The sequence below is a fragment of the Prionailurus bengalensis genome, chromosome A2 (genome assembly GCF_016509475.1).
Source record: "Prionailurus bengalensis isolate Pbe53 chromosome A2, Fcat_Pben_1.1_paternal_pri, whole genome shotgun sequence".
In the NCBI taxonomy this organism is placed as follows: domain Eukaryota; kingdom Metazoa; phylum Chordata; class Mammalia; order Carnivora; family Felidae; genus Prionailurus; species Prionailurus bengalensis.
In genome coordinates this window covers 30049505-30062940 of record NC_057348.1, presented here as the reverse complement: position 1 = coordinate 30062940, position 13436 = coordinate 30049505, and the positions used below count along the sequence as shown (strand labels likewise).

Genomic DNA, 13436 nt, shown 5'->3' with positions numbered 1-13436 from the left:
TGTTGGCACTTATTTATTTTTATTAAAAAATGTTTTTTTTGATGTTTGTTTATTTTGGAAGAAGAGAGAAACAGAGCATGAGTGGGGGAGGGGCAGAGAGAGAGAGGGAGACACAGAATCTGAAGCAGGCTCCAACCTCTGAGATGTCGGCACAGAGCCCGATGTGGGGCTCAAACCCATAAACCACGAGATCATGACCTGAGCCGGAGTGGGAGGCTTAACCAACTGAGCCACCCAGGTGCCCCGGCACTTTAATTCTTAAAAAATTTATTTTAAACATTGAAAACGAGCTACTACTGTGTCCTCATTATTAATGACCTCAAATGGTTTTTAGAATAGTTAGGATGATATAAAAGGAGAGCCAGAAATTTGAAATTGTTATTTTTCATTCCATAAGATTAATTTTGCTGGTTACTCTGCTTGACAATCTCAAACGATGGTTTCAGAATCTATGGAAAGTATTTTTTTTTTTACGTTTATTTTTATTTATTTGTAGACAGAGATAGAGAGCAAATGGGAAAGGGGGCAAAGAAAGAGGGAGACAGAATCCCAAGCATGCTCCACATTGTCAGTGCAGAGCCTGGTATGCGGCTCAAACTCACCAACTGTGAGATCATGACCTGAGCTGAAATCAAGAGTTGAACACTTAACCAACTGAGCCATCCAGGCACCCCAAATCCATGGAAAGTTTTACATTGAAAACTAAAATTGCACAGGTTCACGTCATTCTTTCCATTTTCATACAAAATGAGAAATTACATATAGAATTATGCAAAAAAAGGAATTTAAAAGACTAATGAGAGACATAGACAGAAGAATGTGGAAGGACAGTGTTTGAAAGTTAGAATAAAAGACTGAGGTCTTACGATCTTAATTACTTTAAGGTCCTAATAGTCTAGTTTTTCACCTTTTCCTCAGTCAATTCCATATAAACTTTACCTACCTGTAAACTTCACGCCTCTATCCAAGCAAAAGAATAATCCTTTGGGGAAAGTTAACTTCTCTCTAGTATTCCTTAGTAACTTTTTTAGTTTCTGGATTATCTGATAGTCTTTCGGATAGCTTTATTTTGGGGACAGTGTGCCAACAAATAGCCATTCTTAATATTTTTTGGCCTGGAGTGATTGACTGAGTATTAGGTCTTTGTGGCCAAAGGCTGCTCATGTTTACACTCAGATCAACTCCTAAGTTGCTCAGAGGGAAATCTAGCACTGCACTGTCTACTTGGATACCAACAATTCATACCCAGGTCAAAACTATTTCCTTCCTATTACATTTGAAGAATACAGATGATAATCCCTTTTGGTCCATACATTCATGGAAAAAAGACATGACTCCCATATTGAAGATGTTTCTTTACTTCTTGGTTTGTTTGTTTTTTTACCCAAGAAATTTACTCGGAACACTACCTTGAATTGTTTTTCCAGCCGCGTCTTTCCTCCTACTCCTGGTATGAGGATGCTGTTAACATAGCTATGCAGCTGATTTGAAGATACTTCAGTCTCCTTTCCTAGAATGGCTTCCAACAAGGCATCGTGGATGAAAATGTACTGCTCCTGTAAGGGACAGTATATGTCATCACTGAGAAGAGCTGGTAAGGGGTAGCCGCCTCGATCCGTCAGGCAATCGACCTCAGAGCAACTCTTCTAACAGGGACCTCCCTATAAATTCCTCCTGCACTTACCGCTAGGTGGCCTGCTCCATTTCTTACTGGTTTATCCCTTATTACTTATTTTAGGGTCAAGACTGTGTTTTCCATACTAGGCCCAAAACAGTAGGTTCAAGGGAGCATGCAATGGAGACGTGTTTAATGATCACCTTTTAGAACCATTCTACTTCTCACGCCAGACTGCATGTTTAGTTCCCCACGGCATCAAACACAGCACTAGATACAGCTGTGTCTGCTTCCTGAGTGCTGGTGTAGTTCCTGAGAAATCCACACGTGAGCGCCACCCAGAAATGGGAAACTGAGCCAATGAGTACTATCATGGTCAGGACATCTTCCAATACAAACCTGTAAATGCCTTCAAGCCCCACGAGAGGAATTTGCCTCCTTGGAATCATTTAACTTTCAGTTACGGCATGTGCTAGAAATCTCGTGAGAGCACGTGAAGGTGCCCCTTACCTCAGTCTGGACGAGGTAGTTACGCTGTGTCCTGATATGCTTCAGGAATCCAAGGACGTTAACTGTGCTTTTGTCTTTTATCTGTTGCAGCATGCTGTCTATTACAATGTAGGTGCCTGTCCTGCCCACACCAGCGCTAGAAGAAATGAGGACACCCAACTAGGACGGTCATTCGTTTAACAGTAACCTGGAAAAGTTACCATCTAAATATTGAGTGAGCGGAGAAATAACCTTGCCATTTAGATAACCTAGTAGAGTTGACACAAGTTATTCGTTGTGGACAGCATCCAAAAACTACATTAGGACATTTCCCACCTCAGGAGTCTTGATGGGGAGAAGAGACAGCCTTTATAAAAAGGCTGCATTATGTATTTGCTTTCTCAGCCTCACTTGCAGCTCAAGCAGAGGATGTTCAGTCGGGGATCTGCGAGGGACAGAGAGTGGCCCCTCTCGGCAGAGCTGTCCCCACACCAGAACTGTGTCCGCTGAGGCCCCAGATAGGGAGTTATGTCCTTGGTGTCTAAGTTCACGCCTGCTCTTCCAACTCCCCATAATTCTGGAAGCACCCATTATCTTTCCATTTTTTTAATGTTCACTTATTTTTGATGAAGAGAGCACAAGTGGGGGGGGGGGGGACACAGAGAGAGGGAGACACAGAACCCGCAGCAGGCTTCAGGCTGGGAACTGTCCGCACAGAGCCCGACCCGGGGCTCGAACCCACAAACCGTGAGATTGTGACCTGAGCTTGAAGGTCAGACACTCAACCGACTGAGCCACCCAGGTGCCCCACCCACTATCCTTTCATTAAGCCCCCTTTCTGCACACCTCCCTAGTCTGCGCAGTATTAGAAAGTTCCTACCTAAAGGGGTGCCTTCCTTTAGTTACCCAGGTCTAGGATCAGAATGGCACACCTGGAAAATGTGGCCTCTTTTATTCACACTTCCTAATTGTTATTAGAAAAACAACACTAAGGAGGATCAGAGTTCTGATTAACAAGCTGCTTCTGTAAGAACCGCCTCTCCCTGCCCCCGCCGTGGGTTCCCTGTCTCACACAACTCCACTGATACCCGAGCTCTTTGACAGACTTTCGTCTGTTTTAGTGATTCCTCAATGGGTTAAGTGAAAAATGTAGTTTTCACGGGGTTTTAAACAGGAGATGGGTTCCAACATCTGCAAAGGACTTGCTTTGTGAGCGCATGTAATTAACAACAGCCCAGAAGAAATGCTTAGCTGCACGGCATTTTCTAACTCGCAGAATAAGCAGCATCTATTTGAATACCAAAGATAAAAAGCGAAAAAATATTTTCGCTGCTCGGGGTGCCTGGGTGGCTCAGTCGGTTGTTTTGGCTCAGGTCATGGCCTCGTGGTTCATGAGTTCAAGCCCCAAGTCGGGCTTCACTCTGGCAGCACAAAGCCTGGTTGGGATTCTGTCTCTCCTTTTCTCTCTGCCCTTCCTCTGGTTGTGCTCTTTCTCTCTCAAAATAAGTAAATAAACATTAAAAAAAAAAAGCCTTTTTACTCTCACAATACATTTTATTATTTAGAGGAACCCTACAGAAAAGCCATATATTAAATCTCAAACTCTCTAGTGTAGAAAGCCCTGGACTTGTGTTTAAGGTCAGATTTTTATTAATAGGAGCAGCTTAAAGATTCCCTATAAACAATGGGGATTTTATTAATCGTAGATGTTATAAAACTGGAGATTGATTCTCTAAGACCACATTTTGTTTTAACCTCAGAAATAGCACATGATTTCTGAACATGTGGAGAATATATAGTGATTTTTATCTAACTGTAACAGGTTGTACTGGTCCCGGGTGACGGAGCAAGACTCCGTTTCTGAAGCAACAAAGCAGGACCCCAGTAGTCCATGCCTGTGAGGTCCACATTTCCCTACTTTGCAGAAAGAGAAGGATGTTGGCCCCACCTGCAGTGCACCAACACAGGGCCCATTTCCGGCGTGCGGGCTGCTGAGGACCTCCTCACAAAGGTCAAGACCGGGAGGGCGTACTCAGGAACTCCCATGTCAGGCCACTGTGTGTAGTGATACTGGATCACTACCCTTTCATTTTGACGACCCTTGGGGTTTCCCTTCTGACCCTATGAGAAAGGTGGGAAAAAAAAGGTCTTTAAGCAGAGGGTAGGCATTCTGATATAAGGAAATAATGTAAGGATCCAGGAAACAGGACCTTCCATTTTATTTGCCTTAACTACTGTTCCTGAACGAGGTACTTTCCTCTTGGTGGCTGTCTCAGGCCACAAATGGAGATACCACCTAGCTGGATGGCAAGTATCAGACCTCTCCTGGGGGAGAGTATGGCTTAAGACTGTACCAGGTACGAACACTTGACGCTAGTTTTTTGGATTTAGAACCATCTCAAACACTGTAATTTGCCTAGAGGGTCTCCATTTTCTGACTTCCTGCCCCAACTTCAGAAGGCTTTGGTCCTTTGCTTTCATCTGACAGTGGGCCCGGATTCCCATCCTTTCTCCGCTGTCCAGGGTGAACCTTCAGGAACCTAAGTGCTGGTCCTTGCTTTACATTCTTCACCAGCTGTGGGGAAGATCCTAAGTGCCAAATGATGGTCAATCTCCAGAGTCAAAGCACTAATAAATTTATCTGTCACTTTCATAAATGAATTTTTCAGAGTAGTTTTCCTTTAAGTGGCTCAGCTTTTTAAACTACTTTTTGTTTCCATTTTAACTACTTGGATGAAAAATTTCCCCAAATGGGTAACTAGCTGTTATATGTTTTTTTCTTACCACAAATACCTCTGAAAAGTTAACTTTTTTTTTTTTGAATGACTCGGGCTCATTACTCAACACTGGAGCATGTTAGGTGTTCGGCCCTGTACTACCAAGGCCTGATGACTTTCATTTCTGAAATCCTCTGTTAACTCTCATTTTCCTATTTCTTTCTTATTTTTAGTTACTACTTTTTCCTCTTGCACAAGACACCTAACATTCCCATTTGACTTCCTCCTCCCTCTAAGCTGCTTCCAAAATAAGAGTAAGTGGGCGATGCTTAAATCCCTGAAGGGTTCCCATGGGCTTTTTACAAATGGGCTTTGTAACAGCTCTATCAGAACACAGATAAATACAATGCTACTTGATTATTATATGCTTCTGCCATTCTGGGAAAAAACTACATGTACAAAGGACTGTTAACCTTGGAGCACAGATAGGTTTCAGAGCCAATGACATTGTATATAAAAGTTTGAATAAAGGTGAATTCTTCTGGGGGCAGGAAGGCTGGAGTTTTAACACCTTCTCAAAGATGTCCAAGACTAAAAACAACAACAACAAAACACCACATTATACCCATTGCTACAAACAACAGCCATTCCTAAGTCTCTAGAACAACTATACATTTTCTTAATGAACATCTACCTAGAGTTCCTAGTAATGTTGCAGTGGTCTAGGAGTCTTGGTGCAACAGCAGCTTTTGAACAAGAGATAACTTGAAAGCATTTTCCACAGGGTGTGAATCTCAGGATGTTAACAGTTAGACAAGGGTTGTATTAAGGCACTTTAGGAAGCACTAGGCAAAACAAAGTTGAAGAGGTTTCTTCACTAGCACTTTGGTCACTTGCATGCCCTGTTCATTTCTAACGGAGAATATTTATTACCTAGCATTCATTTTCCATACCTATTAAACAGCAGAATCTGATTTTTGCAAGCATCTTGCAGGGTTAGCATTCCTTGGAGCACACTTTGGGAAATAATGCTTTAAAACTGTCAGAAAATTGCTATTAAAAAGCTCAGTCAACAAGCAGATGCTGCTATATAGTTACTGGTCACCAAAACCGAAGAGGACCTTTTTTAAAAAAACAAAACAAAACAAAACAAAAAGCAATGCCTTCACTGGGAGATTACAGCATTTAATCAGGCCAGTTAAATTCTATTATGTGCTTTGCCAGTATCTTTCACAGCATACATTGATGTCAATCAAACGAGTTGTGAAAAAACGCTTTTTAGAAATACTTTTTTAAAGCCAAGCTGGTTATGAGAATTGGCCTTGGTTGTGCGGTTTTTCGTACAAGTTTAAAGAGAGATGCCCTGGCAGCCCACCCGATTCCTTCAGTACCTTCTTCACTTTTGTATTTCTGACTGAAAAACGACGCACAGTGTAGCAGGCGTGTACTTTTGTGCTCTTCAGCGTGACAATAATGTTTCCGTACTCCTCACTATTCTCTGTTGGCCAATACTGATCGCATTTTCGCTGCAAAAAGGAAAAAGTTGTTAACTGCAACTGCAATTTATGCCACGGTTGTACTGTCGATGAAGTGATTTCATAAGTCTTTAAAACCAGTACTCTGGCCATGTAGTTGACCGACAAAGAAACGTACGGGCCCAATGGCTTATAGGCAGACATACCTCTGAAGTGGTTAATCGTGGGACAAGTGTGGGCAAGATCCTTTGAGAAATGGGTCTAGTATTCGTGACCGTCTTTCAACACACAGTGCGCTTTAAAGAGGGCCAAAGAAAGAAACCTGTATTTGGCCAGTAAGAAATAGGGCTGGCTACATTATAAAGGAGTTTACTTATCGTTTAGGAGTCTGGGCTGCATTCAGAGTTGCAAGAGAGTCTTGTAACAATGCAAATCTTCATTTCACAACTTGGGTCACCAAAGGTGAAACGGGGACTCCACAGTCAAAGTGAACTTGAAGCGACTCTACCTAATGAACTTGAGGCTTAGCCTTTATTCCAGCCTACATTACCATCATGTAATGTAAGCTCATAATCTAATAACTCAAATATTCATCATCTTAAACAAAGGTTCTCTAAGTGCTAGGGTGTTTCAGCAGTGCTGCTGTCCCCTGCCTGAACTGTCAGTAGTTCCCCCACTACACTGGGTTTCCTCCAGCTTCCCTGTGTTCCCTGGGCTTAGAAGGTCCTTCCCTAACTCCTTCTCGTCCCTCACTGTTCACATCTCACCGCAAACAAGAGCTCCTTTACAAATCTCAGCCCCAGAGGATGTATTCATCCATTCTGCAGCATCCCCATTATAACGTTCTGTTCATTCCTACTGCCACATTTAATTCACTCTTCTAAGTGCTGAGCTCTTTCCCACCAGACTACAAGCAAGGTACGGGCAGAGAGGATGCCTTTCATCGCCTTAACTCTTTACACCTGGTCAAGCTCCTACCCTATGGCAGGTACTCCATAAATAGGTTTTGAATGAAGGTACATGATTTAAGATATTAAGCCAAGAGGCTCTTACTCTTCCTTTTTCCACAAGGTTCGTAATCATGATAATGATTCCAGTGTTTTGTTCCCAAATCATCCTCCAGAAATCTTCAAATGTAGACTTTAAAGGTCCCTGGGTGGCGATATAGGCTTTCGCTTTGTTGTAGCCCTTCAAAGATGACACAGCACAAAGTAAGATGCAAGGGTACCACACACCAGTTAATAATTCAAGTGCCTTCCAGATTGAATAGGCTGTGTTTTAGTAAAAGCTCTGTGCAGTATTAAAACACGTTCAACAGTCTCTGTGGCAACTCTTCAATTATCAGAAGCAGGTTTATAAAAACATTTCTGACTTACATCGACATAGTTTGCATTAATGTAGTCGCTGTGCTTAGAGTCTTTTCCTGGTAAAGGTCTTAACTTCACCCTACTGTGATCATCTATAGAGGACAAAAAAAAAAAAGAAAAAAAAAAAGCAAAAACAAAATGTGTAATTCAAAAACTACCAGCATTCTAAAGCAGAGAACAAGGCAAACAGGCAGTGCGGCATCTCCCAGAGTGCCCCCAGAGAACTTTGGCCAGAACAACAAGTAAAACTTCAAAGATACAGCGTTGAAACCCATCTTATTAAAACACAGGGACATTTCTACCTCATGCTCTGACCTGTGAGTGCCCACGAAATGCAAGCTGGAGTCCTTATTAGTTCGTGTAAAATGATTTCAAGTTGTAACCCTCCAAAATTTCCTTGTCCTGTATTTTAAAACTGAGGCTTTTGACTATCCATTGCCCTCTTTTCCAGTGATACAAATATAAAAAGGCATATTGTTCTATTAGGTCCAGAACATCAAATATCTATTTTCAGGAGATTCCTCTGCTAAATTCAGAGTCCCTGTCACCCCAACAGAACCTAAGTAACTGAGGGAACCCAGAGCTATTCCTAAAAGTAATCTCATTGCAGCAATCTGGCCAGCAATCAGATTTTAGGAACCACTTAACTTCAGCTTATGAACACAAAACAGGGGAATGGGTTATATGCCTCTTGTTACCTAGCAAAGTATAGCTTGAATTTTTAGGACAGCCAATGAAATGAAGCGAAGGTCATAATTTTATCTTCCCTAGCTAGGAACAGAACGGGCAAAAGTAAGTTTACATTTCTGGTTATAGTCATAATCATAAAAGGCTATTCCAAAAACAAGTCCAATGAGTGGTTTAGTTAGCCTAGACATTAATGACCTCAGACTATATATCAAGCACTTTTTGAAAGCACTCTCCATCCTTGGAACCATGAATTGTTTCAGTTGTTCTGACAGAGGCTGAGAGTACATTTGATAGGCACAGGGGCTGCCTGATAGAAACAGGCTCCAAATGAAAATTTTCCCCCAAGTTATCTGGACACCTACGGCTATGTCCTAGTTCGGTACCACTATATTGTATATTTTTCAGACTGACAAGAACACGTATTCCAAGTTGCAAAATTCATATTTAATCTGAAAGGCAATAGCCTTGGGAAAATAGAGGAGTATAGGAGGGGGTATGGTAGCATCCATATATACCTAAGAGTTGTAACGGCTCTGTGAGAGAAGCCTTTTCCTACATTGTGTTTCTGGCACATTAAGTTTAGTTGTTTCATGACATTTCTGTCCCATTTTTTGCCATGCTAAATTAGCCGTTAATATAGGGGTAGACCAAGATGATGGGTATTTATGTGCCCAGAATCTGACAAAATGTCATGAACATCAGAACCCAACTTTCTGAACCTATGGAAATAAAACTGTATCTAATGTGAATTTGTGAAAGCGAAACCACAAATGAACTGGTCAAAGTACAACCACATCGAAGCACAGGTGGTAAACTTTCCAGGAAATAGCATGACCCTTGGGCATACCACCCAGAAGCTGTTGCGATTTCCTCCCTCTTTTCTGCCACATACTTGTAGCCAAGAACTGAGGTCACCAGAAGTAAGGACTGTCAAGGTGGAGAGAATGGTATGTGTGGACGTACTCAAGACACACATGTGTCTATATCCCTGCCTTTCATGGTTAGAAATAAGGTATATTGATTGACAAATCCTTATAATCTCAGCAAAATGAGCCTTTACTGGGTTGGCCAACAAATACTGTCAAGAGTCCATCCAAAGAAGGGAGAGAAAAGCACAGTGTGATTCTTCTTCCTTGTCCTGTTTACCTCATTCTCTCATGTAAGTGAAACCAGTACTCTGATTCAAAAATGACTTGTGGTTCTTTAAAAACTTTATCTAGAGTTAGAAGTGAAACTGTAATAGTAAATGATATGATCTTGTATATAAAAATTCTAAGGAGTCCACAAAGGAGAACTATTAGGATAAATAAATTCAGCAAAGATTGTGGGATACATGAGCAATATTTTAAAAAGATTATATTTCTACACATGAGCATTGCAAGGTCTCAAAATTAAGTAAACAATCCCATTTGCCATAGCATCAAAAAGAATACTTAAATGAATTTAACAAAAGAAGCACAACAAAAGGAAAACTATAAATGTAGAACACTGAAAAGAGTAAAAGATATAAATACATGGAAAGACATCCCATCTTCATGGATGGAAGACAATATTAAGATTAATCCACAGATTCAATGCAATCCCTACCAAAATCCCAGCTACACCTTTTGCAGTAATATAAAAGTCGAGCCCAAAATTGATATGGAAACACATGGGACCCAGAAAAACTAAAACAATCTTGAAGAAGAACAAAGTTGGAGCATTCACCATTTCCAGATTCAAAATCAACTACAAAGCTATAGTCTGCAATCAAGACAAACTGATACTGGCCTGAGGATAGAGCTATCAATGGAAGAGAAGTGACAGAATAGAAATAAACTCCTACATTTATGGTCAGCTGATTTTCAATAGGGGCACTAAGACAATTCAATCTGCAAAGCGTGCTAGGACAACCAGCTATCAACACACGGAAGAATAAACTTGGACCCTGCCTTGCATCATGTGTAAAAGTCATTTGGATAAAAGACCTATATGTAAGAGCTAAAGCCATAGAACGCTTTGATAAAAACACAGGTGTAAATCTTCATGATCTTGGCTTAGGCTGTGGTTTCATACATAGAACACCAAAAACACAGGAAACAAAAGAAAAATAGTATTTCACCAGAATTAAAATAATTTTTGCTTCAAAGGACACCAGTAAGAAAGTGTAAAGACAATGCACGGAATGGGAGAAAATATTTGCGTACTATTTATCTATACAATGGACTTGTATCCAGGATCAGCTGCAAAAAGACAAGTAATCCTATTTAAAAAATGTGCAAAGGATCTGAAAAAATATTTCCCCAAAGAAGATACACAGGTGGCCAATACATGAAAAGATGCTCAACATTAGTCATCATTAGGGATTATGTATATATTTTGTAATACATATATATATATATGTATATATATATACACACACACACACACATATATGCATATATACATATATAATATATATATGTAGCCAGTGTTGATGAGATTATGGACAATGGAACTCTCATATATTCCTGGTGGGAATGTAAAATGGTATAGCCACTTTGGAAGATAGTATGGCAGTTCTTCAAAATGTTAAACATAGAGTTACCATATGACCTAGCTATTCTACTCCTAAGTATATATCCAAGAGAATTGAAAATATATGTCTGCACAAATGTTCATAGCAGCATTATTCATAATAGCCAAAAAGTAGAAACAACCCAAGTGTCCATCAAATGACAAATGAATAAACACAATGTGGCATATCCATACCACAGAGGATTTTTCAGCCATAAAAAGGAATGAAGTGCCCATAGAAGCTATGAGATGGATGAATCTTGAAAACGTCATGCTAAGTGCAAGAAACCAGACACAAAAGGCCACAGAGTCTAGGATTCCATTTACATCCAATGCCTGGAATTGGCAAATACATAGAAACAAAAAGTAGGTGTTTTTGTAGGGGTTGGGGGAAAGGAGGAGTTGGGAATGACTGCTAATGGGTTTGGGGTTTTTTGTTGGGGTGCTGAAAGTGTTCTAACATTAGTGGTGATGACTGTACAACTGTGAATATACTAAAAACCACTGAAATTCAGTTTATATTTAAATTCCCATTTAAATATAAGTTAACTTTAAATGGGTGAATTTCATATGGTATGTGATTTTTATCTCGCTAAAGCATTATAAAAAGCTTTATCTACAGTAGTGTTCAAATTTAAATGGTTCAATTTAATGCACTATAAAAGCCTATGGAATGTGTTCCTTACCATAGTGTATGTTAGCCATAAACATGCGTGTCCCTGACCTTAATAGCAAAGCATGTATTATCTGCCAGTGACCCAAACCCCACTGTCTATCAGAAGTAGCATTAGAGCCACAGAAGTAGCCTGTGCTCCTAGCGTATTCCATAAGGCTCTGTAAGACGGATGTTTGTTTGTGTCCCTAACCACCAGAGTACTCTTGACCTTGGAAATACGGTATAGAGAACTGAGCACATGGGCCACAAGGAATGGTGACTCTATCACTTGCGGTGTAGACCAACTACCTAGTCTTAGACAACTTTGGCATTCACTTATGTGATTCAATTTTCAGTATTCCTATTTGTATTTAAAACCTTGGCTCCTCGCCACTTAAAAGCAATGTCAGGATAGCCATAGGACATTCAAATTTTGGTTCCCAGCATCGGGTGTGCAATCACTTCATGTGAGAACAGTGAGGCAAGGAACATTTTTTTCAATCACCTTACTCACAAGCTGAGATCTGCCGGCTTAAGGAAAGACTCAGGGGGCAGTCAATGTCCCCACTTCTTCCTAGACAACGGTTGAAGATGGGCTAATGAGAGGTTAACTTGCGAGTGTAATTCTCTCTTGGCATCCTGACTCTGATTGCTTGGCTTTAGGCTTCTACCCAGCATGAAGATTTAATTTCCTCACAGCTGAAGATAGTTTCAAGTTTATTACTTACATGCTAAAATGTTGATGTATCTGTTTTTGTGCTTGTTATCTGGATGATTGGAATGTTCTGCAGTGATGTTCATATCGGCCGTACAGCGTTGGACTTCCTAGTGAAAAAAACATCAAGATTTCAAAGATTTTAGACGCACTTTAGATGTCTAGCAAGGGTATAGGAAGAAAAGAACTATATACTCCAAAGCATGAAGTATTTACTCACTCCCTAGGACAGCCGCCATTACCTCCCCAAACTCAGCTTCAGAAATAATTGATGTATTCATAACAAACGTACGAAGGATGTGAAGAAGATAAAAGGATTTCATGTTTTACTAATTCATCAATCATCTACTTCATTCCAAACTGGTGACCTAGGCATGGGGGATTACAAAACACGATCTCTTCTTGAGTATGTCCCAGTCTGATGGGGGAGGAACACACACAAAAGGATAAAGACAGTCAAATGTGATTCACAGAAAAGAGGCCTGAAGATACTGTTGCAGGAGCACAAAGAAAGGCTCCTGGCAGATCATTTACCTCAGTCTTAGAGGATGAACAGCAATTTCCCAGTCAGAGGTACAATCTCCACCATCATTTGCAAAATGCTTACAGGCCACATAGCTTGTTTTATAACTGCCTGAGTGCAAATTGATTATATTCCGTCATGAAGTGACATTATATTAGCCTGGTGACTTGTCCTTATGTGGCTCAAATAGATCCAGATTTGCTGAATTATTTGTGAACTCTTAGTTTCATTTACATTATTCTTCTTTACAAAAGCAACAGTGGAAGAGGGACCTCTTCAGGACCTTAGCCACGTATGGTAAACATCATCCATTAGCCTCCTGCACGATGGCTGTAAAGTCAACATTTTCTACAGTGTACGGTTCAAACCCAAGAAAGTACTGGGGCTAACTAATAAGGGAAGTGATTAGCAGCGCACAGCTGTTGCAAAGAGCAGGAGCAAGTGACAGAAAATTATCAGGAGAAATGTTTTACACGTGACAGATGTAACAGAGTTTAGGAGCGTGCAGATTTTTTTTTTTTTTCCATGAAGGAGATGCATAGCAATTATCGATGTTTTCCATAGCATTTACATGAGGCATAATGAAAACAAGGAACTGGTTGTCTTTTAGATTCACAAAGTACTTCCCAGTGAGGAGTCCCTCTCTTCTTTCCAA

At 40.5% G+C, this 13436-nt stretch overlaps 1 protein-coding gene across 4 annotated transcripts in view; it reads right to left on the bottom strand.

Annotated features, from left to right (window-relative positions):
- PTPRG (protein tyrosine phosphatase receptor type G) overlaps nt 1–13436 on the bottom strand; it is a 717269-nt gene that overhangs the window by 24788 nt on the left and 679045 nt on the right. For all 4 annotated transcript variants that reach the window (XM_043587811.1, XM_043587813.1, XM_043587812.1 and 1 more), the window contains 7 exons: nt 12272–12368; nt 7673–7755; nt 7350–7484; nt 6213–6347; nt 4053–4225; nt 2126–2261; nt 1410–1556 (listed from right to left, as the gene is read on the bottom strand). In XM_043587811.1, coding sequence (XP_043443746.1) covers nt 1410–1556; nt 2126–2261; nt 4053–4225; nt 6213–6347; nt 7350–7484; nt 7673–7755; nt 12272–12368 — 906 coding nt within the window. The remainder of the gene's footprint in view (nt 1–1409; nt 1557–2125; nt 2262–4052; nt 4226–6212; nt 6348–7349; nt 7485–7672; nt 7756–12271; nt 12369–13436) is intronic.